Raw genomic sequence first — 27,203 nt, 5'->3', positions numbered from 1 at the left:
TATTATTTGCTTCTGTATTTCCAGAGTTTCCTTCACCTTTATTTCTAGGTGACATTTCTTGATCAGGTATTCTTTGGTCTTCTTGTTCTTCAGCTTTTTTTTTCCTTTCATCTGTTCTAGCTTATTTGTATCTGATCTTATTTTCCAACCTTATCTTCCATTTTGATGGTGCACTGTTTGGGTGTTGTTATTGTTTTTTTGTAATTTTTGCTGTTGTTGATTTTACATTCAACTAATACAACCATGCTGCACATTAGTTGGACATCACTGCAGGTTTTTAAGAGACTTGACAGTCAAATGTCTGAAATAGTATAGGGCAGTAATGGCAAAACTTTTAGATACTGAGTGCCCAAACTGCGCGTGTGCACATGTCCAAACTGAAGGGTATGTGTGCATGAACGTGTGCACGCATGAATGTGTGCAAACATGCATGTGCGCATACATGGACATGCACGCATGTGCAACAGAGGTGGGGCATCCCAACACTGGCAGCACGGCAAGAGGTAAGATCTTTTTCTTTCATGAGTTTCTGTTTTGGCATTTGCAGGGAAACAGAAACTCATGAAAGAAACGCTACGGAGATCTGACCTGGGGCGATGGCGTGTGTGCCAGCAGAGAGGGCTCTGCATGCCACCTCTGGCATGCATGTCATAGGTTTGCCAACACGGGTATAGGGTCTCCTGCTTGAGCAGGGGGTCAGACTAGAAAACCTCCAAGGTCCCTTCCAGCTCTATTCTGATTGATTGGTTTGTTTCTTGCAGTGAAGTGATACTTTGTTTGATATTACAGTTTTGGCATCTTTTAATATTTGTGCTGGATCAAGCTTCAATGCAGGCAATGTTATTCTGTTATTTTTGTGTTGTTCTATATGCTCAGTTATTTTCTGTTTCAGTTCCTCCTGGTTTTTTTGTTTTTTGTTTTAGTTAGAAGGCTTTGTTGAAGGCAGAGGAGAGGGTATCTGTTTTAGGAATAAAAACAATTGTATAACTATGCTATCCTCCACTGCTGACTGCCTCTGGTTTGCCCCTGGAACAATTTGAGCAACTTCTGGCAAGTCTTCTAGTTTTTTGACTTGGGTAGACGTTTTCAGTTTTCTCAATTCTTCTTCTTCTACTTTATTTTGTATTATAAATCAATGTTGATCTGCTAGCCTCGGTTCTGTTACTTCTGACTCTTGGTGTTCTTTCCAGACCTGGTGCATTCTTTTCAGATATCTTCTTCCTGCTGGACTTGATTTGTAATAGGAAATCATTATTTCTTTGTTTTCAGTCTTTGTATATTTGTGATAGTTAACAACTTATCTTTCAGTAACCCTGCAGCTCCTGGCCCTCATTGGTGAACCCACAATCCTTATTTCTGTAGCCCATTTGTCACCAGATGTCCAGGAACTCCAACACCTAGTGCAGTCCTTGTTCAATTGGGTTATGAACTGGTATATTTCTATAAATTTTCTATAAATTACATCTCATCATATGATTTTTTTTAATTTGCATTTATATCCCGCCCTTCTCCAAAGACTCAGGGCGGCTTACACTATGTTAGCAATAGTCTTCATCCTATTTGTATATTTATATACAAAGTCAACTTATTGCCCCCCCAACAATCTGGGTCCTCATTTTACCTGCCTTATAAAGGATGGAAGGCTGAGTCAACCTTGGGCCTGGTGGGACTAGAACCTGCAGTAATTGCAAGCAGCTGTGTTAATAACAGACTGCATTAGCAGTCTGAGCCTTTATTTATTTATGGGAGAGGCACTCTTCATCTGGTTCCTCTGATGAGACCTGTCCAGTACAGTTGAACCTTTGGTGTAGCTCTCATTATCCTTGGAGTGGGCGAGCTCTACAACCATGTCAAGGTAGTGCCTCACTGGGGATTATATTATTATTATGTACTTTATTCATTAAACATGAAACTCAGTCAAGCGCCTCTGGTGGCTCAGACTGCTAAGACAGTCTGTTATTAACACAGCTGCTTGCAATTACTGCAGGTTCTTGTCCCACCAGGCCCAAGGTTGACTCAGCCTTCCATCCTTTATAAGGTAGGTAAAATGAGGACCCAGATTGTTGGGGGCAATAAGTTGACTTTGTATATAATATACAAATGGATGAAGACTATTGCTTGACATAGTGTAAGCCACCCTGAGTCTTCGGAGAAGGGCGGGATATAAATGCAAATAAAACAAAAAACAAAAAACTGAACATTCAAAAATGCATCACAAATTCCATCGATTGGTGCTAATGGTTGATACGGGTCACTGCCAGAACCCTAGGTATTAACCAATTACCTTCTTAACATGTATGATGTTCCGAGTAGCGCAGTTTTTTGCACTTCTGCTGGTATTATTGCAGGAAGCTTCAATTTCTTGATGTATTTTAATAAAATTTTTGGACACGGTACCAAGAGCCCCGATGACAATGGGTATCACTGTTACCTGTTTCATCCATAATTGCGTAGTTTTGATGGCCAGGTTGCAATATTTTGTGATTTTTTTCCAGTTCTTGTTCTTTGACTCTGGCATCTCCTGGTACCACTATATCAATTTATCATCATCATCATCATCATCATCATCATCATCATCATCATCATCTATTAATTAAACATGAAACTCAGTCAACCAAGCATTTAAAAATGTATCACAAATATCATTGACTGGCATTATTATTATTATTATTATTATTATTATTATTATTATTATTATTATTATTATTATTACTACTACTACTACTACTACTACTACTATTTCGAAATGGGGAAATGGCCTGCTGCAAATCAAAGCAATAACGTCCAGCATTCCTGTTGTTTCAAAGTAAGCCCCTTGGTCCCAAATCAGGCATTCTTGGAAAGTAAAAGTAACAATTTAATGCTTTGCACTGAAATTTTTCCACCAGGGTGAGTGAGTGAGTGAGTGAGTGAGTATCTTGGGATAATGGGGAGAGCCAAGCTTGCCAATTTGTCTTTTCCACCCACTTCCACAATCCTTTGTGATTAGCTGCATAATCTTGGTAACCATAGATATGACTTAATCACAACTATGACAAAATGACAAAATGTCCATCATATCTTACAGTTCTAATAATAATACAAGTTCTATCTTTCTATGCTTGCATGACATCACATGCCTGTTCATAAAAGGCAGAGTTTGCCGCAACTGCTTTATCGCCTGTTCCCTTGTATTCCCTTGCCATGGAAACGTACACTAACAGCCATTTTGTGATATGCTCACAAAATTTCAAATGGGCCTGCAATTCAAACATGTTATCTTCTTGTGCTCTCATGTACATTACTTTCAGCATTGAGAATAACTCAATAGCTGGAAACTGTCAACATTCACATAGGAGAAGATTGAGGGTGGTTGGTTATGATCTCAGTATCTTCCAATGTCTGTGACAAAAGCCAACTATAATAATGATGTGCAGAAAATATATTTTACAGCCAAATAGGAATCAAACAGAGAACACAAAGCAGATGAAAAGAGCTTTATGTACTGGATAAACTTCCTCTTTCTAATCCCATAAATCTCTGGTCTCTCTCTGATTTTGTAAACCAAATGAAATGTTGCCTGAGGTACATTTTTATGATAGAGTATATAAATATCTCAATGAAGAGTTTTAAAAGGAAAAACTAACAATTGTATTCATGAACATAAGTTTCTTTCAAAGGCAGGCAAGTGGAAATGGACTGTCCAAGTCAAATGCTTCCCTACACACTTTTAAACACTTCTATACAATCACTATAACCCATGCTCAAACTATTTTCTCTGTAGTACTTTATTTGTAGTTTTCTTAAGGGAAATCAACAATGGAAACGGCATCTAAAAAACACATAATTCATGATAGGCATACTAATCTTCCCTACATCTATTCTATTACATACTGAAATAAAATATACGAAGTAGCTTAAAATCTAAAATTTCCACTCAAGTAAATTTATCTTATCCCTACCAAGTACAGCAGTTCTCCACTTAACTTAAAAAGTTAAGCATATGCCTCTGCAGAAGAATACATCTCCAAGGTGTTGTCCAAAGTTTGCATTGCGGATGTGACCATCAAACAGGAAATGCTTACCATAAAGGAAATTTCAGCCATCTTCTCATTTAGATGCGTTCCCAATTCCAATTAGATTAGACCAAGGGTCTCCAACCTTGGCAACTTTAAGACTTGTGGACTTCAACTCCCAGAATACCTCAGCCAGCAAAACTGGCTGAGGAATTCTGGGAGTTGAAGTCCACAAGTCTTAAAGTTGCCAAGGTTGGAGACCCCTGGATTAGACTGTAGAGCTATCTTCCCGATTCTTCAGTCTTGGACTTCAGCATCCAGAATTTCCAAACATTGGATGTTGGCTGGGAATCCTGAGAACTCTGGTCCCATCATATATGTACCTTGTCTGGGATTAGACGATAAACAGGATCAGATAGGATTTTTACTTACTGATTGTTAGAACCAGATAGGATTGTTACTAATAGGATTATTAGGGAATACCAGGGGTGTAATCTAGAAAGCAATAAGAGTTGGAAAGAACTTTGGAGTTCTTCTAGTCCAACCCCTTGCTCAAGCAGGAAACCTTATACCATTTCAGACAAATGTTTCTTCTTAAAAACTTCCAGTGATGGAGCACCCACAAATTCTGGAGGCAAGTCATTCTACTGATTAAATGTTCTAATTGTCAGGACATTTCTTCTTACATCTAGATTGGTTCTCTCCTTGATTAGTTTCCATCCATTGCTTCTTGTTCTGCCTTCAAGTGCTTGACCACCTCTTCTTTGTGGCAGCCCCTTAGATTTTGGAACCATATCATGTCACCTCTAGTCATATCCAATTCACGCAACTGTTCTTCATTTGTTTCATGAAGTTATATAAGTCTAAGTGCCCCCTAATCATCTTAATAATCAGCAATAACCAATCCATTTTATACAGTTACCAAGAAAACTTCATGGCTGAACCCATCTTGATTGACTGATTATGTGCCATCAACTTTTTTTTTACTCTTAATGACCACATAGATAGATTTTCTCCATGACAATCTATCCTTAATCTGTTCTTGTCATTACCTCAATTCTCTCATTGACTTTGCTGGTTGGAAGCTAGTTGGGAAAGTTGTAAATTGTAATCACATGTCCATAAGATGCTGCAGTTGTCATAAATACTTCCCAGTTGTCAAGTGTCCAAATTTTGATGACATGTCTAGGGGAGCACTGTGATGGTTATACAGTAAATGTGAGGACTGATCATAAGTCATTTTTTTTCAGCACCACTGTAACGTCCAACAGTTACTAAACAAATGTTCATAAACTGGGGACCACTTATAAGCTTTCCCCTCTTTTTAAGCTGGCTATAACTTTGAAGCAATGGTGGTGTTGGGCTGGCACCGTGGTTAGAATTCAGTATCACAGACTAACTCTGCCAACTGCCAGCAGTTCAATCCTGAATGGCTCAAGGTTGAATCGGCCTTCCATCCTCCTGAGGTCAATAAAATGAGAAGTCAGATTGTTGGGGGCAATATGCTGTCTCTGTAAATTGCCTAGAGAGGGCTGTAAAGCACTGTGAAATGGTATACAACTCTAAGTGCTATTGCTATCTGAGAATGATCTTGGGAGCCAAGAGGAAGAGTGGCAGCCTAGACAATGGTATGCTAAACAAAATTGGAGTTTGAAGGAGGCGGGGTAGCGAAAATGCCTCAGAAGGGACCCTTTGTAATTTTGGGCACAGTAAAGGTGAAGGACAGATGAGGTACATTCAGACTCACAAGATTATGTTAATGTAACTTAACAGTAAAGACGGAGCTAGTACTCCTCGCTGGGCTTCTCTGGACCATCACATAAGACTAATTTTTGCAGACAATATCTTGGGAAGCTGGAGAAGGTAGTGGGGGGGCAATCTCTCAAGTTTGCATGGGATGGGTGTCCTATGACCGGCCATACCCAGGATGGCAACTGTATTTTTGTGTTTTTTTGGAATGGTCATGACCCACTCCCAAAATTCCCAATGTCTCTACCAGGATTCCCTTCCAATTGCAGAATGCCATTAATTCTCCTGTTATCTTGTTTTAGTGCAAATTGGCTACGTGTACCAACTTATACTATCATTTATACGTTCCTGAGAAATAAAACTGTATCCAAGTGGAGAATGTTTTCTGAGAGCCCCTGATTTCTTAGGTGATATTTTTCTATAAGAACATTCACATAGGATAGAGGTCTGACTCAACCGCTGATACCCTTCAGCTAGGAAGCCACTACCAGGACTCATACATTGCATGATGCCATAATATTCAGCTGGTTGTATGTGATTTCTATGGAATCAGCTTTGCCTGTTAGGGAACCCAGAAATGATGGTTTTTCTAAGGGAACCCCCCATTGAGGAAATTTGGCTGGGCAGAACCCACTCAAAATATGGCTTCATGGGGAACCCAAACCACCAAGTCAATTTCCAATATTCTTTTTCAAGGTTTTGTTTGGGTGGATGGTCTTCTTGATGCCTTCATCAGGACATCCAGGCACGTTGTGACTATAGCAGAGAAAATGGTCTGCCACTAAATTCTTCTGGGACCTTTCTCAATTTTCCAAGCTGTCTGTAGCTCTCAAGTTTTATGGAGGTTCATTCATAGCCCTCAAGATCTACCCCAAACTCCCACCTCACCTTGCCAAATGAAGCTGGATAATAGAAACCGACCACCCTTTTTCTAGCCAGATTTGGGGAAAGAATGGCGGCATTTGAAAAGTTCTGGGAAGGGTCGAAACTCGCTTGGTCCCCGGGCGGAGGGCTTGCCTCTAGCCCGTCCCTCTCTGCAATTCCTTGGACTCCTCCCCCCACCCTCGGATCTCGCGTGTGCGAGCATCTAATGCGGGGAAGGGGAGGGAGGGAGGGGAGGGGATGGCCAGAGGCTTTCCATCAACAGATCACGCAATGCAACTCTGCACGCAACGGGGAGGTGACACTCGAAGGATAGAAACTTTTTTCAGCCCCCAGGGATAATAAGAAGAGGAGGGCGCTTTTCCCTGCCGCCATCTCAAGCGTTTGCTGGCTGGATGCTTTTAGGGATCGCTCGCCTTGGTCACTCGGGACGCGACTTGAGACGGAGAGTGGCTGCTTTAAGCGCGCCAACTCTCTCTCTCTCTCTCTCTCTCTTCTTCCCTCCCTCCCTCCCTCTCACTCACTCACTTCTTTCTTTCTCCCCGCTCCATCTTTCTCGGCAACTGCAGCGCAAGAGGTTTTGCCGGGCGCCGAGCTAAACTGAACGGCCGGTGCAACTCGGAGCACGCCAGCCGGCTCCTTGTCCGATCAGAGTCTCTAATAGGCGGCGGCGGCGGCGGCAGCAGAGACAGTGGCAACTTCGATCGCCGGCAGCCCCGGTCCCAGACGACAATCTTAAGCTGTTCTCCTCCTTCTCAAGACCGCGAACCGCAACCACTTGTGCGCACAGCTCCCTCGTGGACGGAGGCATTATGACCCAGAGAGATCTGGGAGAAGCGTTAATTAACAGGTTAGTCCTGAGACTGGAAAGAGCTCCAACCCTTTGCGTATTTTAGGACGGGGTGGTTCTTTTGTGGTTAATGTCAGCCTGTAATAAAAGTCCTGGCGATGGTGAGATTATCTACCCACGCACATCAAATGAGCTAGGTGGTTTGTTTATTTATTTTCCAATTATTCCAATACTCAATACTGGTTTATCAAGTGGAATAAAAACCAAAAGGATAAAGCAAAATTAATATGTTCAAATAGAAATTAGAATCAATCATTAAAGTATCAAACAAAAGTTTGGCAGAGTTTACTTTTACCATTTTGCAAAATACAGGTGTCTTCTTTCATTATGGTATAATACCACTGAAGGAAAAGTCTGCTGTCTTTTTTTTTTTTTTACCCATGCAAAGAGGTTCCTTACACAATATGTTGAGGGAACTTTCAAATCCTTTTCACCATAGCAACTTAAGCTGCTAACATGTATGCCTTGGAAACTTAAACTGCCTGTTGTCTTCCAGTGTCTCTTTGAGTTATAACTTTTGACCTTACAATGGCAAATTAAAAACCCTATTTTTCTGAATTGGAATTTAGATCCCAATATTCCATGTGATTTGCAGCCATCAGCTTCTAAAAATGTTGACTTTAGGATGACCACCAAAACCTTGAGGTATTCCACATCTTTAACTTGGAAACTTAATACCTGATTTTACTCTGTTCTCACACTGGCTTGCCCATAATTGTTTGTACCATCAGGTTTTTTTCTAATTAACTCATTTTCTGTACAACTGTACAGTTGAACAGTTCTGAACAACTACACTAACCCAAAATACAGTTGGCTAGTTTGTGGATGAGTGCATCACCAAATATTACCAACTTGCTGAATTCCCCACTATTATGTACAAGTATGCTTCATCAACTATTGATTAGATTTCTGAATAAACTGTAGCAGTCCTGTTATAACTATAGCTTCTTCTGTTGTTGTTACTGGATTCCTTGTTCAATGTATCTGATGAGAAGAAATCGAGCTGAAGAGTTACTGCCAAGTTACAATTATTCACTTCAGTTTGAATCTAACAATTAACTTCAGTGGTTAGTATCAGGATAAAAGGCTTCATCCTTCACTAGTTACATGGAAAAAAGTTATATTGAAGTCAATGACACCCCCCCCCCCATATTTGTGGATCCACTTAGGACCAAATCCTACTGAAACTGGTTTTTGCCTTCAACTATAGGTTAAACCGGGTTGCATATTAGGATAGTCTGGAGGAACTTTGTCCATGGGGTCGCGATAGGTCGGACACGACTTCGCAACTAACAACAACAAAAATTAGGATATTTTACTGAATATGAGCTAGTCAAGAAGACAGGCAAAGCATAAATGTTTTATTACACTCAAGAATTCAGAAATGTTGGCCATAGTGCTGTAGTTTTCCCTGTTCTTCACTTACATCTCATATACCTGGGGGGGGGGGAGGAAAGTGTTTTGTCCTGCAAAAAATCTGGAAAACCACTAGATTGCAATACTCAGCATTTTCTAAATCTCTGCTGCTATCCAAGTTTTATGGTATTTTTGCAGTTCAGACATGTAGCCCCAGGCGTTCCTAAGAATTATCTTGACTTTCTATCCATCCCAACCTTTGTGTTAAGAAAATGAAGAGCCAACAAGTAATATGGATACAATGCTGTTTGGATTCACAGCCAAATCCCCATTTGTGGGTGGTCTTGGAAATGCTACACTTCATCCTAAAACACTAAGCCATGACAATAAACAAAACCTGTAAAACACTTTGCATATACAGCAGATCAGATTAGCTCAAACCAGTGGCATTAATTTGGGGGGAGAAGGGAAGTAATTTGCTATCATCTATTGTTTAATGTGGTGGATTTATTTTGAAATTAGCAAGTTAGAACAAAGATTTAATAAAGAGATTCAAGTTCAGTAGAATCCCCCACAAGTTCAGTGAAATGACTTTTTATGGTTGGAGTCATACATCTTATGTATGAATCTAAAACATTATTGACTAGTTTATAGCTTACTATGTTATGCATTTAATTCAGATAACATAGTTTTAGTGTTTTATGCAAACTCACAGAACAAATCCCTATCAAATGAACCTTAGTATCTTGTGACAACCCAGCCCTTTTAGGAGATGCTCTCATTTTGTGACATAATCCCAGAGAAGAGAACCTATTAATATAAATATACATAAATCTTGTTCAGGTGCCTTTTTTTTTCATTTAAGGGTCTCCTTTGGTCAATGATGCAATAAACAGGTTATACACGAACATACTTTCTCTAGTAAGTTTACATCTTCCTGTTCCCTGCTATGTATTTTTATTTTTGTTTTTTTCTATTTAGATCTATTTAGATTTGTGCTATCAAATAGCACAAATATGAAAATTCTCACTTCAAAAGTTAAGTTCCTATATAGTGTTATTGAACATTCAACTTTCTGGTAGAACTCGATGGAACTGGAAATCTAAACTGGAAATCTCTGCTCTAGAAGTCAATGGTTCTCCTCCATTACGGTTGAATACTTAAGTATCACTTGCCATTCTGGCAAGTTTTAGATATTTACAGCATGAATTCTTCAGCATACAAGTGAGTTACTCTTAATGATATATTAAGAACTAAAACTTTTTAGTTAGATACCCAGTGCACTTCACTCTGTGCACCTGAAACAAAAGTTGCTTCCTGTTTAGCCAAACAGAAATTCACAAATTTCATGCCTCTTTCTGTGGCATGGGTAGTGGTGATGATCAAAAAAGTCAAGATGGCAGCTATTACTGTGCAACTGAAGCCTCACCCCTTTTGATAAAGATTGCACCCACCTTGACCTTTGGGGTACCATTTCCCTCCACCCACGGAGCCCCCACCCCTGCTGTCTTTATTTCTAGAATAGAATAGAATAGAATAGAATAGAATAGAATTTTATTGGCCAACTGTGATTGGACACACAAGAATTTGTCTTGGTGCATATGCTCTCAAGTAATATGTTCTAGTAATGCAACCGACCAGAAAAACGCAAGAGTGAGATTATAGGATTTGGAAACATGCAATACATAATTGAAAGCCAACACGTGTCAGTTTATTAACAGTCTCCAATTATATTCTGTCTGAGGACTCCTTACTCTAAGCTCCAGAGGAGAGGCTGAAGGTCTGAGTATCTTACCGCGGGAGGGGAAATTCTTTGGGATACAGATAGATCCAAGTGTAGAAAGTGGAGTCAATGATTTTTTTTTTTTAAGGCGACGCAATAATGTCGCAACCCATATCTGGTCCCCCTAAATGTACGCATCTGCAAGCTGGCCACTGAAAAGCAGCACCGGAGTCTGGTGCAACACACCTAAGTTTTGACCCACAGAAGCGCTCCTAAGGCAGAGCCTCTTTTTCTCCGCAGCGCGCGCCCTCGCGGGCTGGAAGAAGCGCTCCGGGCCGGCGTGCCGCCAATGCAAGACTTGCTGCTCCTGCTCCTCTCGCTGCTGCTCGCCTTCCAGGCGGTGAAATTTCTGGTCTTCGAGTGGACACGACGGAGGAGGCTGGAACCGCCGGGTCCTTTCCCGTGGCCCCTTCTGGGCAACGCCGCTCAACTGGGCCGCGCCCCTCACCTAGCTTTCGGGCGCCTGGCGGCTACCTACGGCAGCGTTTTCCAGCTGCGCCTCGGCAGATGGCCGGTGGTAGTGTTGAGCGGCGAGCGCGCCATCCGCGAGGCCCTCATCCGCCAAGGGGCCACCTTCGCGGGTAGGCCTCCTTTCCCTTCCTTTCAGCTGGTATCCGGCGGTCGCAGCTTGGCCTTCGGCGGCTACTCCGAGCTATGGAAACTGCAGAGGCGCTTGGCGCACTCGACCTTGCGCGCTTTCTCGGCGCGCCGCCTCCTGGAGCAGCCCTTGCTGGCCGAGGCGCGCACTGTGGTGCGTCTCCTGGTGAGCGCTTGCGCCGGCGGCGCCTTCGTAGATCCGTCTCGGAGCCTGGGGGTGGCCGTGGCTAACGTCATGAGCGCGCTTTGTTTCGGCCGCCGCTATAGCCACGCTGATGTCGAGTTCCGGCGGCTGGTGGGTCGAAACGAGCAGTTCGGGCGCACGGTGGGCGCCGGGAGCGTGGTCGACGTGCTGCCTTGGCTGCAGCGCTTTCCCAACCCGGTGCGCTCAGCCTTCCGCGCTTTCCGCGCCCTCAATCACGAGTTCTACAGTTTCGTCCGCCAGAAGTTTCTGTGGCATCGGAACAGTCTCCGCCCCGGAGACCCTCTACGCGACCTGATGGATGCCTTCATCCGCCTTCAGCAAACGCAGCCTGGCTTGCCTCTGGAGCATGTGCCGGCCACCGTCACGGACATCTTCGGCGCCAGCCAGGACACTCTCTCTACCGCCCTGCAGTGGCTCTTGATCTTCCTCATCAGGTGAGCTGATTGGCGGGAGACTGGAGGAGCTATTGTGCGCTTAGAAGTGTTAGATACCAGTATAAGAAAGTCCATGGAGATTCTCAGGCATCCAGTCATGGTTGTCCCAAAGAGGCAACTGGACTTTCTGGTTTTTCTTTGAAGAGGTCCTTCATTCCCCCCCCCCATACCTCGCCCCCATCTAGTCAGAACTGAAGAAGCTTCTTGGATGAGAAGCAAAACATCTTCAAAGAAAAATCAGAAAGTCTAGTTGCCTCTTTAAAAAAGCACCTTCGGGATAATATAAGAAAGATTAGTAAAAAAAACACAGTCATGGGGATATAACTGAGCTGGAGAGTCTAAAATCTATGAAAGCAGCCAAAAATAGAAAAATTGAAAATCGAGGGAGAATTTTTTATCCTGTTTGATAAAAACAGGATAGGGTTCACGATTCATCCCTGCATCCCAACCATGATCCCGATTTGGACCCCACTTTTGTGCCTTTTAAACATACATTACGTATATCTTCTCTATGGTGGCTACACTTGAGCTAAACTATGAATTCTGGACAGCAGAAAAAGTTGATGAATATTTAGTGAGAATTTGGAAATGTTCAGGGTAAGAAGACTTGACCGTTATGAAAGATTGTGAAGCATTGCAAGGTTATGCCATTTTTTTTTTAAAAAAAGAGGGAGGATGATATCACACAAATTTGCATGATGGTGGTCTCTGATATCTAATCTGCACTGGTGCTAAGCAAAAATTTAAGTTTCCCATTTATTCCCACGCCACCTGCTCAGATAGTCTTAGAGGGTTTCTGAATCATTTGGAGCAAATATGGGAAGGGCGGAAGGGGGACAAAGGAAACGTGCAAAATACTGCCTCCTTCCCCCATCTCCCCAGTAGAATTTTATCTCATGGAAGAACAGAATTCCATTTGTGAAAGCAAAAAAACTAGATTTATTTATTTATTTATATCCCATCTTTATTATTTTTACAAATAACTCAAGGTGGCAAACATACCCAACACATCTTCCTCCTCCTATTTTTCCCAGAACAACAACCCTATGAGGTGGGTTGAGCTGAGACAGAGTGATTGGCCCAAGGACACTCAACTGGCTTTCATGCCTAAAATGGGACTAGAACTCTCAGTCTCACCCTTTATAGCCTGGTAGACCAACCACTAGACCAAACTGGCCAAGGACTCATAATTTAAACAAGCTTTTTATATCTTCCCATGTACCAGAGAATATTTCAATATTTTAAGGAAATTAAGCAATCTAATATTAGTCAATACTATTGCAGGCTTATATAAACTTGAATGATGAATATTTCAGCGGTTCAATGGCAATTATTTTTAGTGAATGTTGTTTGTTTTCATCTCTCTCTCCCACCAGATTATAGGAAAAAAAAGGGTTATGAGATGTTACTGATAATTTCTGTTTGAAATTTGCAGTTATCAATTCAGGAGGAAGAATGGATTTTCCATGGTTTGCTCTTCATTAATATGAATCTCCAATGAAACTTGTGTTCTCTGAGATTGGTTTTTTTAGACCAAATAATAGCTCTTCTTTGGATCTTTGGTTAGGTTAAGAAAAACCAACTGACAATTGTAATGTTGTGGGTAGATGACAAATAGGAAAACTTTACTGCATCTTTTAATGTATATTTTTATTTATATATTGCCCCTCCATATGGATACATGGCAGTATAAAAAAGGAATCAAGAACATAACAGAAAATCAGAACCCTTAGAAATAATAATCCTCAAAACTGTCAAAATCTTCACAACTGATTGTAAACAGAATTAGTATTAAAAATAAGCGTAATAACAGATCTTAATTAAGTAATTTTCATTTTTTTCACTTTTGTTCAAGAGTCTGGATTTCTAGTGGGCGTTATTATCTGTTCTCAACAATGTGGAGTCACAGCTGCCAGTTCTTTATCTGGTGTTGGCTTTCATATGCATCAAGTTTTTCCCAAGAACTTAGGATATCGTAATATATCAGCCTAATATAGTGGATCCAAGTGGTGCAGCTGACAGAAGAAATTTTGTCAGTGGGAAGATGAAACCTGGCTGGGTGACTTTGGGCCAGTCACTTTTAGTCCAATTCAGCTCACAGGGTTTATGTTGTGGGGAAAATAGGAGATGAAAGGAGTATTAGGTGTGTTTGCCACCTTATTTGTTATAAAATAATAAAGGCAGGATAAATATATAAAAAAGGAACTTTCAGTAGGAGTCCTGTTTCAGTCAAATTCGATCAAAATATTACAGTGGGTATTGTTTTAAAGAATAGATGTTCAGCTATCTTTTCATTAACTTGCCTATTGTCATATATTTTCTGTTAGAACTGTATAAAATTGTTGTGAATGGAGCGGTTGGTCAGTTCCTTGTATGCCATGATTTTCAACATAATATGTTTGTCCATCTGTAAAACTATTGGAGAACGATATTAATTTTATACTCATTTGGGAAAATGAACATGAAAGAAAGAGAATATATGTGTGAATCTCTCTAGCAAGGTACTAAATAAAGTAAAAAAAAAGTTGACAACCATCTCCAAAATGGCAAGGCCCAATTACTGTACACCAGAACTGCATTTGCAAGGGGAAACACATAGTCACAAGAGATTCATATGTATCTTCTCCTTTCCTGTCAGTTGTGCCCCCTCACCTGGTATTGTCTTCATGTGTTCCCGGTAGCATAGGTTTGCCTAGATAATACCTGCTTTCAGAGAATTGAGGAAAGTGTTTTAAAAACAGCTGCTCTTGTTTTTAACCAGGTACCCAGAGGTGCAAACTAAACTGCAAGAAGAAATAGACAAAGTCGTTGGCCGCAACCGCCTGCCCTGTGCTGAGGATCAGCCCCATTTGCCTTCTGTCATGGCTTTCCTATATGAATCTATGCGTTTCAGTAGCTTTGTGCCAGTTACCATTCCTCATTCCACCACAGCCGATACCATCCTGATGGGCTACCACATTCCCAAAGACACAGTGGTCTTCATCAATCAGTGGTCAGTGAACCACGACCCAGTGAAATGGCCTGCTCCAGAAGTTTTCAATCCAGCAAGATTCCTGGATGAGAGTGGATTCCTGAACAAGGACCTTGCTAGCAGCGTGCTGATTTTTTCAGTGGGCAAACGAAGGTGCATTGGAGAGGAGTTATCCAAAGTGCAGCTCTTTCTCTTTACTGCCGTCTTGGTCCACCAGTGCAATTTCAGTGCTAATCCAAAGGAAGATTCTAAAATGGATTTCACTTATGGCTTGACTGTTAAACCAAAGCCATTTACACTCAGCGTCACACTTCGAGATAGCATGGATCTGCTAGATAATGCTGTCCAGGGACTTCAGGCTGAAAACGCATCTGAAAATGGCTTGTTTAATACATGAATGCTCAGGTTTGAATGTTGTCTGTAATGCTGTGTAAGGATTGTATTTCTCCCCTCTTTTTTTTTTTAAATGAAGCACTTAGAAATACAATGTATTCTGGAGAAATGCTAGCAAGAGACAAAATAAGACAATGTATGAATAAGCATGGTGTGGTTTGCAAATTGATGTTTTACTTACCTCAGCAAATCTTGTCAACGTTCTCTGTAGTGTGAATTTAATCATTAGATTTCTTCCCTAATTACACTGTGACATTCCTATACTTTGTTCACTTATCTTTTTACTGGCCATCCACACGATTCTCTCATTACACAGTTCCCTTTCTGTATTTTCTCTGTGTTTTTAACCTTTTTAGGGAGGGGTATATTTATCTAATAATATTATATTCAGAAAAAGACATGTTAATGCCTTTAATCTATTTTATAGATTATAAAATAGTACCTACTGTCAAGATAATGGACACAAGCACTAGGTTTCAGATGGCCAGTTAGATGACTTTTCCACCAACGGTAGAATTGTCAGATCTATTTGTTAAGTGACAAGTAGAAAAAAATATAGGAAATCAGTTTCTGTAATTGAGTGTCTTCTAGGTGTTAGGGCCCTCAGAATTCTCAGTATATTGGTTTCAAATGGTAAGAACAATACATACTCCTAGAAGATATACCCATCTGAAACCTTAAATATAAACTCTGCTTTTTTGAAGAACCTACATTCACCTACATATGGTGCATTGACATTTGCTAAAGCAGCTCTATCTAATATATTGCCATAGGCTTGTAGTTGTATTCCTAGTGCTGAACAAATGTTGAAATTCAAATAGGATTTTTTGTTTTTGTTGCTCATAGGGTGGCTTTAAAACAAATTCAGAAATGCACTTCACATTATCTTAACTAAATGGGTGCATTGCATTGCACATGCATAACATATTGATAAGAGATGATGGATTTAGTAATGTGAATTATTTTTATCCCCCTAATACATGTTTTCAAGGTATTCTATATCATTGGATATTATTTGTAGTTCACCGTTTATAAATCAGTTAATTTACCCGGCTTTCTTCAGTTGTGCTTTCTTAAGAAATGCATTTCTTTTCAGAAATAGAATGACCTGTCCTTGGTCACAATATACTTAGAAATCATAGGATAAAATAAAATGGATTGTCTATGTTTTAAACTAATTGAATAGGAAGTCGAAAGCTCTATGAATTTTGCTGATGAAATCAGTGGTTTACTAATGAGAGGCAAAAAGTTCCCAAGTTGTAATATTTCATTTAAAAAGGTTCTTAGTAAAAAAAAATAGTAACAGCATACAGTCATTCTGTATGTTGTATACAGTTTGAGTGATGGAAGATTGGGATGCCCAGACCCCTTTGAATTGACTGTCCTCCATCGACCCCATGTGAATTTGTCATTAAGTCATTCTTTTCCAGATCATCTAAGCCAAACTAGCACAAACTATCACCTCTCCAGAGACAACCTGAGAACTGAACATGGGAGTTTGAAAGTTGTCTAGGGTGGAAACGGCTGCTCTCAGACTTTACCTTCCAAATTGAGTGTTCTATGTATGTGTAAACTACAATTTGAAACATTAGCACTCATTTTAGGAAAATGGAGGGGGGGGACAACACATCATGTTTCTAATTTCCACATAGTTGTCATATTCCATACAGTTTTATCCACATCTGCATAACCTGTTGGCTTGTGCTGAAGTATAGTTTTCAGCAGCCCCAAGTGGCCAATGGTAAGAGATGCAAAAAGAACATGGAAGTGCCACAAGTTGCCTATCCCAAGTAAAGATTCTCATGCGGTATTGCCAAACAATGTCCTGCAATACTTTAAAGGTTTAATATCAAGTCTTATCAGGGCAATCTGACAAATATCAAATTTGGTTCTGAGTAAAACACCCACAGTGAATAATAATTTAGTGCCTTGCTTCTGTTTTTAGATGTCATATATAGAGCACTATTCTCAAACCTGCTAAAAACCGAAGTTTCAAAAAACATCCAGCTGTATACATTGGAAATGAAGCAATGGGTTTGTGATTGCCAGTGCATTATGTTGACCTTCCTCTTACTGATACCCTGCATAGGTGTTAGAGTCAATTTCCATAATAGTCTGCCAACATGTCCTTTGATCCTACTGGATATTAGTTCAATCCCTGAAAGGCATCATACTGTATTCTAGAAAGCTATATTATGTAATCCTGCAGCTGTATAAACCAATGCATTTTCCTGTGCATTCTATTTCTGAAATTCAAAATAGCAATAAATTCATGCATTCCTATACTTAAGAATTCTTAATTTCATACTTAATTTTGAGAGAGAAAGCCTAGAGTTTAAAAACAAATTTAGAAAGGTGATATCAATTATTTCATAATCTAACGTATAAAATGTGTTCTTATAGAACTTAGCCTGCTCCTGTGAAACCCTCTGTATGATTATAAACATATTAATCTCAGGTCAACATAGGATTGAACATAGGGTAATATTTTTAGTTATGTACAGAAGGTTTGCAACTGTGTGTTGTGTATGTTTATGAATATGCATATATATTACAGAATGTAATATTTCAACATAATTCTCACTGACTTTCTTTTAACAAATGTTGACTGTAACTTTGTTTATTCAACTTTCCTTAAAAATATATCAGACTGAAAATACAGCATGTATATATGCAAACAGAATTCAGTTATATAAATCACTTTTAAAATGTTTAAAACCTATTGTACTTGATCCAATATGCATAATGGTGAGTTCCAATCTGGATCGGTCACCAGGATCAGAGATTTAGTTTTATGAGACTTCAGACTTGTGCTTGAGCCCATCGCTGGGCAACTTCTCTCTCAACAGAATGTTATTATAGTACAGTAATGTGTCACATTCTGGTAGAGAGAAGTTCCCTGTGGTTGGGCACCAGCATGACTCCAAAAGCTCAGAAGACTAAACTTCTCGTCCTGGTGACCAGCCCAGACTGGATACTGCAAGGTTATCCTGGGACATGTATATTTGCCTTCATTCATAATGGTCACTTCATTTGAAAGCTAATAGATCTGAGCGTTGTTGTTGTTTTTTTGAGATGGATGATTAATTACCCAAACTATTTACTATTTGTTCCTCTATTCCAATTACTTTGTACCTAATGAAATTTTAAAAAGTATATCAATTTGGATTGCCTTGAACTTTATTATTATGGCTAGGAGCAGGCAACATGGAGTCACTCTTAGTGTCCATCAGGTTTTTATTGTTTGTACCACCTAACTTATTTCTTTTCTAATTCGTTTTATTTTAAAAAATGAATGAGCAGCTAGCATGGCACACAAGAAAATGCCAGTCTTCTGAAAATACTTCTGGCTTAAAATATACTACAAGAACTCTTTAAAAAAAACAACCCGTGTGGGATTGTAATCCAATGCTTTATTTGGATAAGTGCCCACCTGCCCAGAAAAAAACTTCAAAGAAAATCTGGGGGTGATTAAAATGCATGCTGAAGTGTTACAGGAAACATCTTTCCATTGGCTGGGGACATCTTTTCATTGGTATCTTTTTAATTTTCTTGTTTTATAAGAGTGGGCAGAACATATTCTTAGCATTCCAAATATGTACATCCACCCACAAAATTTGCTTGGCCCTCCTCTAGAAGCTGTGTTGTTTTTCAAAACAGAACATACTGTGTTTCCCTGAAAATAAGACCCTGTCTTATATATTTTTTGAACCCTGAAATAAGCGCTTTGCTTTGTTGCCATGCACTCAAAAGCCTGATTGGGCTTATTATCAGGGGATGTCTTATTTTGGGGGAAACGGTACATATTTTGTCTCACCTTCAAAAGTGGGAAATTTAAGTACTTCTTTTAAAACTTCATACATTTATTCTTATAAAATGAAGCGGGAGAGCCAGCATTAGTTATATTCTGTGTTTAATCATTGCATAATAGTGTTGGAAATTTCTGGCTTTAGAAAACTCAGAATCTAGTTTCTGTGTTTGTTTGCTTGCCTGAACTTTGTCCTTTCTTTAAGACTCAACACATTTCCAGCATCCTGATGACCCTGTTGCTGGCCAATTTAATATGGTTCTGTGACTTTGTTTCATTTTTGGTTATTAACCTAGCTTAAATCCCTCCATCTTAGCTGGGTTCCTTCCTTGGCCCTTTTCTTACCAAGTACAGTTTGTTCCTTATTCTCTACCTCCAGTTCATCTACAAAATCATAATCTTTTGTACTTTTGAAGCTTAGCAGAGAAGGTTTTTTGGGCTCGTTTGATTTAGATTTATGAATCAGCAAAAGCTTTGAATTACCTTTGTGGTAGGTAACCGTACCATACTTAGGGCAGCCAGGCCCAGGGTTTAATGACTAATGCCTTTTGGTGGTAAAATATTCTGAATATCCTAATGTCCTGTGGAATCAGTTGCCTTTTATATTTTATTGGGATTTCAAAGAGATTAGACTTCTAATTTTATATAGATCTTATTATAATACACATTCATTTACAGTTTATCCAGTAAAAAGTAAAATTCTAATTTTATTTTATATTACTTCCTGATAATAGTTTATACTAACTTTGAATCTTGGGTGTTGGTGTTTCTCCTTTCTTCTAACTATAGCTATAATCTCAGTGGGAGGTTCTTGATGCTTCCTTTGTTTATGCTGTATTCATCTTGAAAGAACATGATTTTTCCTGTGTTTGTACCATGTTAATTATATGTATTATTAATCTGAGTTGATCATGCATATTGTTGCAATATGGTCGTGTATAATGGGGGTTTGTAACTCATATGTCCTTAATCAGTAGATGGTCTATGGGTAGATGTGGTTGGGGATGAAGTGTTTTGGATAAGTTATTATTGGACTACCTAGAGAAGTCTTCCTAATCTTCATTATTGTATTATATGTCTGTTATCCATCATTATTTGTAACAAGGAACCATCCTCCACAGAAAATAAATTTCTATATTGTTAATCAGTATAGTTTTAATAAAGAAACCTGAATTGTTTATTTCCACTTGTGTATATCTTGCAAATATATGCAGCAGTTCCATCTGTTTCCTGAAGTTATTATTAGTGCATTGGTACATAATAATGAGACCACAATGCTATTGCAGAATAGTAGTTTGGCTGCCAATTTACCAGCCCTGTTGTAGGACATGCTCACATGCTTCCCAAGGTGCAGCACAGTAGGCAGTGGTGAAATCCAAATTCTCTTACTACCGGTTCTGTGGGTGTGGCTTAGTGGGCGTGGCAGGGGAAGGATTTTGCAAAATCTCCATTCCCACCCTACTACAGGGGAAGGATACTGCAAAATCCCCATTCCCTCCCCACTCCTGGGTCAAGGATATTGCAAAATCTCCATTCCCACCCCAGTCTGGGGCCAGCCAGAGGTGGTATTTGCCGGTTCTCCAAAGTACTTAAAATTTCCGCTATAGGTTCTATGAACTGCTCAAAATTTCCGCTATGGGTTCTACAGAATCTGTCAGAACCTGTTGGATTTCAACATGACAGTAGGGCAAGCGGACGTAGCACCAGAAAGAAAAACGAGTGGCTCTTCCTGCAGTATCATCCTAGGCCCTGTCCCTTGCCAGAGCCACCTCATAAATCGGCACTGCAACTGGGAAGATTCCTGAAGTGATAGTTTCTGGCTAAGACCACAGTTGATAGACAGTTAATAGGGAAACTGATGATTGAATTTAATTCCTACAGAAGCAAACATATAATGATGCCAGCATAAACTTGGTGAACTCAATGCATAGACTTTTGCTAGAAGAATATATACAATTAATGACCCTAGGAAATGGATAGGCAAGTAAGATGCTCATTAATTCCTTTGATCAAGGTATTTCAGTATCAGTTCTAGCCAGTGGTGAAATCTGAACCGGTTTACTACTGGTTCGCTGGCTATGCATGCATGCTGCACGCACCATGCACCAAATGCGAGGTGTGTGTGCACGCAGTGCATGCCAAAAGAGGCACGGGGTAAGTAGAATAGTGCACTGGGTGGGGGGGGGTGATCAGCTGTGGTGTGCAAAGTTTTTTTTTACTTTTAAAAGCATTTTTTTTACAACCTATTCAGCCAAATAGGTTATAAATAAATGCTTTTAAAAGAAAAAAAGGCTCTGATGGTCACATGGCTCAGCTGTGATCGCCAGAGCCTTTTTTTTTATCTTTTAAAAGCAATTTTTTATAACAAATTTGGTCTCCTTAGTTTTTGTCTTAAGTCTGTCGCTTATGATTATCACATTATTGGAGTTGAAGAAGCAGGCTGTCAAGATTGAACCAGTTTGCTTCTTTCAAACCATAATGCTTTTCAACTTTCCAATGAACTGGGGGAAGGGAAGGGGGAAATGGAGTGCCGAGAATGTATGGGGAGATGGTGAGAACATGGAAATCATCAAGGTCACCACTGCAGGTGTTGGAGAAAGAGAAGGATTGTTCCCATAACAAATGGATATCTCATAATTGGACAATGCGAACCCCAAGGGGTGGGAAGAAGGGGAAGTTATTATTTAACTAGGCAAGCATTTGCACGGGAAAACCAGAGCTGGTTTTGTTTCTTCAGTACCAATATGGTGTATCCAATAAAGTTTTACTTTTGGGAATTCAAAGCTCCTGAGAGGATTTCCCTGAATACTCCCATTTTATGTTCCCACAATTTTTCTTGTCTTGAATCCTTAATGGAACCTTATGCTTTTGCAAAATTAAAATTAAAATTTGCAAATGTGGAGGAGCCAAAGCAGAAATCAGGTATTGATGAATGATGCGAGCTCTGCAAATATATTTAATTCTCAAAAACTTCAATAAGTTTTAGTTTCTGGGCTTGTAGAAGCATATCTTTAATTTTTCATGTACAGCAGATTTCCCCCTTAGTTGTAGATTTTGGATTGGATCCGGCCTCTGACTTCGGATGATTGATTAGTTTTAGTTCAACCAAAACAATATAATTGAAGATTAGTTCCTTTCCAAGATAACCTCTCAAGTGGAAAGGAAGCTTTGTTTGAGAGATTTCTCTAAAGTCTGGGCTTCCTTCCGGTTGCTGAGATTCAGTCAAGTTGAACAGCCTCATTCTGAAGCTTTGGCTCATGTTGCTGCTTGTTCCTAGACGGCTCTGCATTGGCCCTTTCAGCTTCTGGCAGAAGTGAGAAGCAGACTTCTGAATCTGTAGTCCAAAACATTGGGCCTTCTGGGTAAACTTTTCAAGGGATGCAAGAGTAAAAGGAAATATGGATCCACCCATGACCATTTTCTGTTCAATGCATTATTTCTCTTAGGTATCCCCATTTAGCATCCTGTACATTGTTTCCAAGTCATATTTTTGAAATGCATGACAAGAATGCTTGAAGCATAGTCTACTACAGAGCGACTAATTCAGTCTCCTAAGGGAAAAACAAGCATACAACAGATACTGAGTCTCAGTATTGTTATACTGAAAAGGATATGAAAAATGGGAAGAGCTAAGCATAAAGGGCTACAACCAGTTTGGTGTTAAGGCATCAGGCTAGAGACTGGGAAACAGTTATTTCTGGCTTGTTTTAGGCACAAAACCAATATCTGTATCTCAGCCCTAGAAAGAAGACAATGGCAAAGCACTTTCAAAGTCTTACTAAAAAAACTGCAGGGACTTGTCCAGGTGTTTGCCAGACGTCAGCCATAATGTGAAGGCACACACACACACACACACACACACACACACACACACACACAAGCAACCTTATATGAAAGAAGCCAATGAAATAATGAAAGAAAATTCTGAAAAACAAACTGGTCACAGTGTTGTCATCAGTGTTGTGAGGTAGCACAAAAATAAGATGGCAAAATTTGTTCTGACTACGTAGCTAGTCTTTGTTCCTTCTCCTTAATGTGGAAGCAAATAATATTGTCTGAATAATTTACTGCAGAGTATTGATTCTGACATCAATACAATTGAACGTGTCCAGAAATATTTTACAAGAAGAGTTCTCCACTCCTCTGAATACAACAAAATACCTTATGCCAGCAGACTTGAAATCCTGGGTTTAGAAAATTTAGAACTCCGCTGCCTTCGACATGACCTGAGTTTAACTCATAGAATCATCTATTACAATGTCCTTCCTGTCGAAGACTACTTCAGCTTCAACTGCAACAATACACGAGCACACAATAGATTTAAGCTTAATGTGAACTGCTCTAATCTTGACTGCATAAAATATGACTTCAGGAATAGAGTTGTTAATACTTGGAACACACTACCTGACTCTGTGGTCTCTTTCCAAAATCCCCCAAGCTTCAACCAAAAACTGTCTACTATTGACCTCACCCCATTCCTAAGAGGACTGTAAGGGGCGTGCATAAGATCATAAGCATGCCTACTGTTCCTGTCCTATTGTTTCCTTTCATTATATCCAATTAATATAGTTATTACATACTTATGCTTATATATATGCTTATACATTGTAAAGTTATCTCATGCTTATGCTTATATATACTGTGTGACAAAATAAATAAAATAATAAATAAATAAATAAAGACCCAATGACATGCTAGTGGAAAGAATGCCAGTGAAACATCCACCTTTATAGTTCTGCACAAAAATTCCTGATCTACCCCTTTCTTAGGAAAGCTGATGCTGTGTTATCAACAGGAAATAGACCAGACGCCTTTGTCTACTACTTGCATGGTCCTAATCTACCTATAAGTGCTAGCGCTAAATTAGGATTACTAGCAGAATTAGTAAACCAGGATGTCTGACCAGCACTTTACAGTGGTTCTTGACTACCTCCTTTCATTGAAACAGTAGCTTTATGTGAAATGGAGAAAATGGCAGATCAAGTCTTCTCTAAAGCGATCTGCCTGTCATATCGACGTAGAACCAGGACAACCTGTCTGTAAGAATCTTTGTTCCTCCACATCTAACAAGTAGAGCATTTTTCTCTCTTTAATAATCTAGCTGCTCTTCCCACACTCCTTGTGTAATATAAGCCATCACCATAAACAAAAATGGCTGTAGGGGGAAGTCAGCAATGACCAAAGAAGCAGAGAATGATTGCAAAAATCAAAAACAGCCAATAGGAGGTGGCCAGATCCCAGTCCCATCTGGATCATCACCATGGTCACTACCACCGCAACAAAAAAACATGCACCTAAGCATGTGTTGTTTCAGAAGGAAACAACTCTACTCTAGATCAGAAAAAGCCCAAAATTAGCTGGTCTCAGCTACATATGTGTTAGAGATGTGAGTAAGGCTGTAGCATGAAAATGTATTCTTAGTGGTTAGGGAGATATCTTTGAGCCAAAGTTAGGGGGAATGTGTGGGTGTGCTGAAAATTTGGGATTCTTGAGGAATTTATCATTTGACCAGAGGCAAAACCAATGTGAAAATCTCTTTTTTTAAATTCAATTTTGCAGAGCTGGGTTGCAAAACCCCGATGACCTCTAGATGGGTGCTAGTAGCTAAATTAATAAGTCTAAATATTATACATATACATTAATTCTAATTTTTATATGAAATGTTATCATCTGGTGGAATGGTGGAATGCAAAATGGAATTTTGCAGTGCAGATCCTTACCCCAACACTTTTAAGTGTTATATCTTGTATACAAAAACAATGCCTCCCAGCCCTAAACATTTCACTTTATGTCTTGCTTTTGGAAAAGGAAAAGAACATAATTTATTTTCCATTAAATTAACTCCATTAAATTAAGCGAGTGGCTGAAAAATGGAGAAATGGCTTCCTAGCTAAGAAGAGACTTAAATCTGGATTGCTACTCCTATTTTGAGCAAATATACCCCAGTGACTGTTTTAGCTGCATATTTTTCCTGTCATTTGCTATTTTGGTGCTTAAGACTATGTTAAAAACTATGAACCCCATTCAAATTTCTTAACAACCTTGAACTCAGCAGTAATCATACAGAAAGATCTTCCTGAGTTTTAAATATATTCATTACTTTATCTGAATTCCTTCCATTTTTTTCTCAGAAGAGATTTTTTTCTGGCAGCTCACAACTGATTAACAATTGTAGAACATCATTAAAATAGCAGCAAGCAGGAACAACCCCCCCCAACTGAACAGCAATTAAAAAGCAATTCTGAAACCTGATTAATTTGATCAAAGAACAATAACAATCCCAATGTTCTTTTTAAAAAGGAAAGCATTATAAATCTTCTGAAAGGCCATTAAGGAAGGGAAAAAACATGGAAGGGAATTCTAAAATCTAAGTCCAGCCATTGAAACAACCTTCCACTTCAACTCCAAAAAACATATTCCTGGCATTGCTGCAATCCTTCCAAACATGAGCTCAAAAGCAGTAAGTGCATATGATGAAAGACAGTTTTTCCCACATCCTGATCTTAAATGTTTAGTGGCCAAGGATCAGACTTAAGAGGCGGTGGGGGAGAGCAGTGGTTGAATGCATAATTGATGACGCCATTTCTGCTGTATGAATGGAGATAAGATCTGAGTGGGTTTCTTCTAGCTATTGTCTTGGGGAGTCTTGGATGATTTGTTTATTGTTGCTTTTTACTATTAAGTAGTCATCGACAAATCCTTTCAATCCAGGAGCACCCTTCAGTTAGCTTTGTAGGTGCTTCTAACACAAATACAGTCAGACTACTAAGCAGGTTTGACAAATCTTGTATGTTTCCTATGAGATTTATTTATTTATCACAAGTCTTATATGCATCTCTTGTGCTAAAATCATGTGGGTTTGTTTGTTTGTTTGGTCTGATTTTCAGCAACCACATTCTAAGCTGGGTAGAAGGCACACAAGACAGTAGTAGGTATGGCCCTCTCATTTTCAACCTTGAAGATATTAAAGGCCACCAACCAGCATTTTGAATCATCCCCTAAGTCAAAATGGAATATAATGCAATTAGTAGTCACATATTCAAACACAAATCCTGTGACCAACCTAAGAACCATATTCTGGATCAGTTTGTGTCAGCCTTTAAATTTTCTCCTGTGGCAGTCTTGCCTCAGAATACAATGCAACAATCCAAACACACTTCCAGGGTTACCAATGTAATGGATAGGAGCTATGTAGTTATTCAAATCCCAGTATTTCTACCTTGGCACAATGTCATATCTCTAGGCAGTCTACGTATCAAATAATAGAAAAGCAGTAAGCATTGTAACAGCCTAAAAATAGTAAAATTTAAAATAACCCATTGCCATTTGACTAGGAAGTGAAGTATAGATATTAACCTCCATAATTATTGAGAATAGTACACTACTCTTGAGAAGGTTGGGAATCAGTAGGTGTTGAAGAATCAAAGGTAGTACATGACAATTGTTACAAAAACATAACCTAGAAAAGAAATACTCTGCCTGGCTTTCAGTTTCCGTTATGGCCAATATCAATAAAGTGGACTTTTAATATTTCTTCTAGTTTAGTCTATGCTGAAGGAGTGACATCAGTCTTAAAAGCTGGACAGATATTCCCTTTTCCTCTTATACACATGTAAATCAGTGTAGGCCAATCTTGAGTTTCTTCCTCATCCCTTCCTGTCTTTCCAGGCTAAGTTGATGACTAATATAAGGTCTAGACTCTAGCTTGATGGAGTCTATTCCAAAGAATGGGGTTGCAACATAGCATCAATTCCTATTCCTTCCACCTGCTGAACTGAGGAAATTCGGACTATTTCCCTAACAGGTAGAAGGGACAGGCTGACTAGTGTTACTAGAGATGGGACAATCTCATTCCCCATGGGGGCTTTGTTAGTTAAAACTAGCATCTTGAATTATATATACTCAGAAATACATTGAAAGGTAGAGGCCCTAATAATATTAATAGGACATTGATGAAATATTTATATTAATGAACAGGGAGAGCACCTATAGCAAGCGCTTTACTTTCTCCATCCATCCATCGATCCAGTTTTTCTACTGGCAATATATAATGGCGGGAATTACTTGCCACAAGTAATCAGTCAGGCCTCCCTGGAGTGAAATGAGCTGGCAAGTTGTTCATGAGGTTTCATATGTTTCTGTTTTGTGCTATAATGGAAACCGTCTGTATTGCTTGGCTT

The 27,203-nt window shown here is 39.4% G+C and overlaps 1 protein-coding gene across 2 annotated transcripts; it reads left to right on the top strand.

The window, feature by feature from the left end:
• The first annotated feature begins 7,387 nt into the window (after positions 1 to 7,387).
• Positions 7,388 to 20,130, top strand: LOC131188812 (cytochrome P450 1B1). 2 transcript variants are annotated; one of them, XM_058164392.1, is made up of 4 exons: positions 7,388 to 7,476; positions 9,814 to 10,056; positions 10,856 to 11,851; positions 14,613 to 20,130. In XM_058164392.1, exons 2-4 carry the CDS (start codon positions 10,037 to 10,039, stop codon positions 15,217 to 15,219), a joined length of 1,623 nt encoding a protein of 540 aa, XP_058020375.1. In that variant the 5' UTR covers positions 7,388 to 7,476; positions 9,814 to 10,036; the 3' UTR covers positions 15,220 to 20,130. The 2 variants fall into 2 exon arrangements, with proteins under 2 accessions (XP_058020375.1, XP_058020384.1); XM_058164401.1 differs by lacking the exon at positions 9,814 to 10,056 and having other exon boundaries at positions 7,459 to 7,476.
• Positions 20,131 to 27,203: the final 7,073 nt, after the last annotated feature.

This window comes from Ahaetulla prasina, chromosome 1 (genome assembly GCF_028640845.1).
Source record: "Ahaetulla prasina isolate Xishuangbanna chromosome 1, ASM2864084v1, whole genome shotgun sequence".
In the NCBI taxonomy this organism is placed as follows: domain Eukaryota; kingdom Metazoa; phylum Chordata; class Lepidosauria; order Squamata; family Colubridae; genus Ahaetulla; species Ahaetulla prasina.
This window is presented reverse-complemented; position numbering and strand designations above follow the sequence as displayed.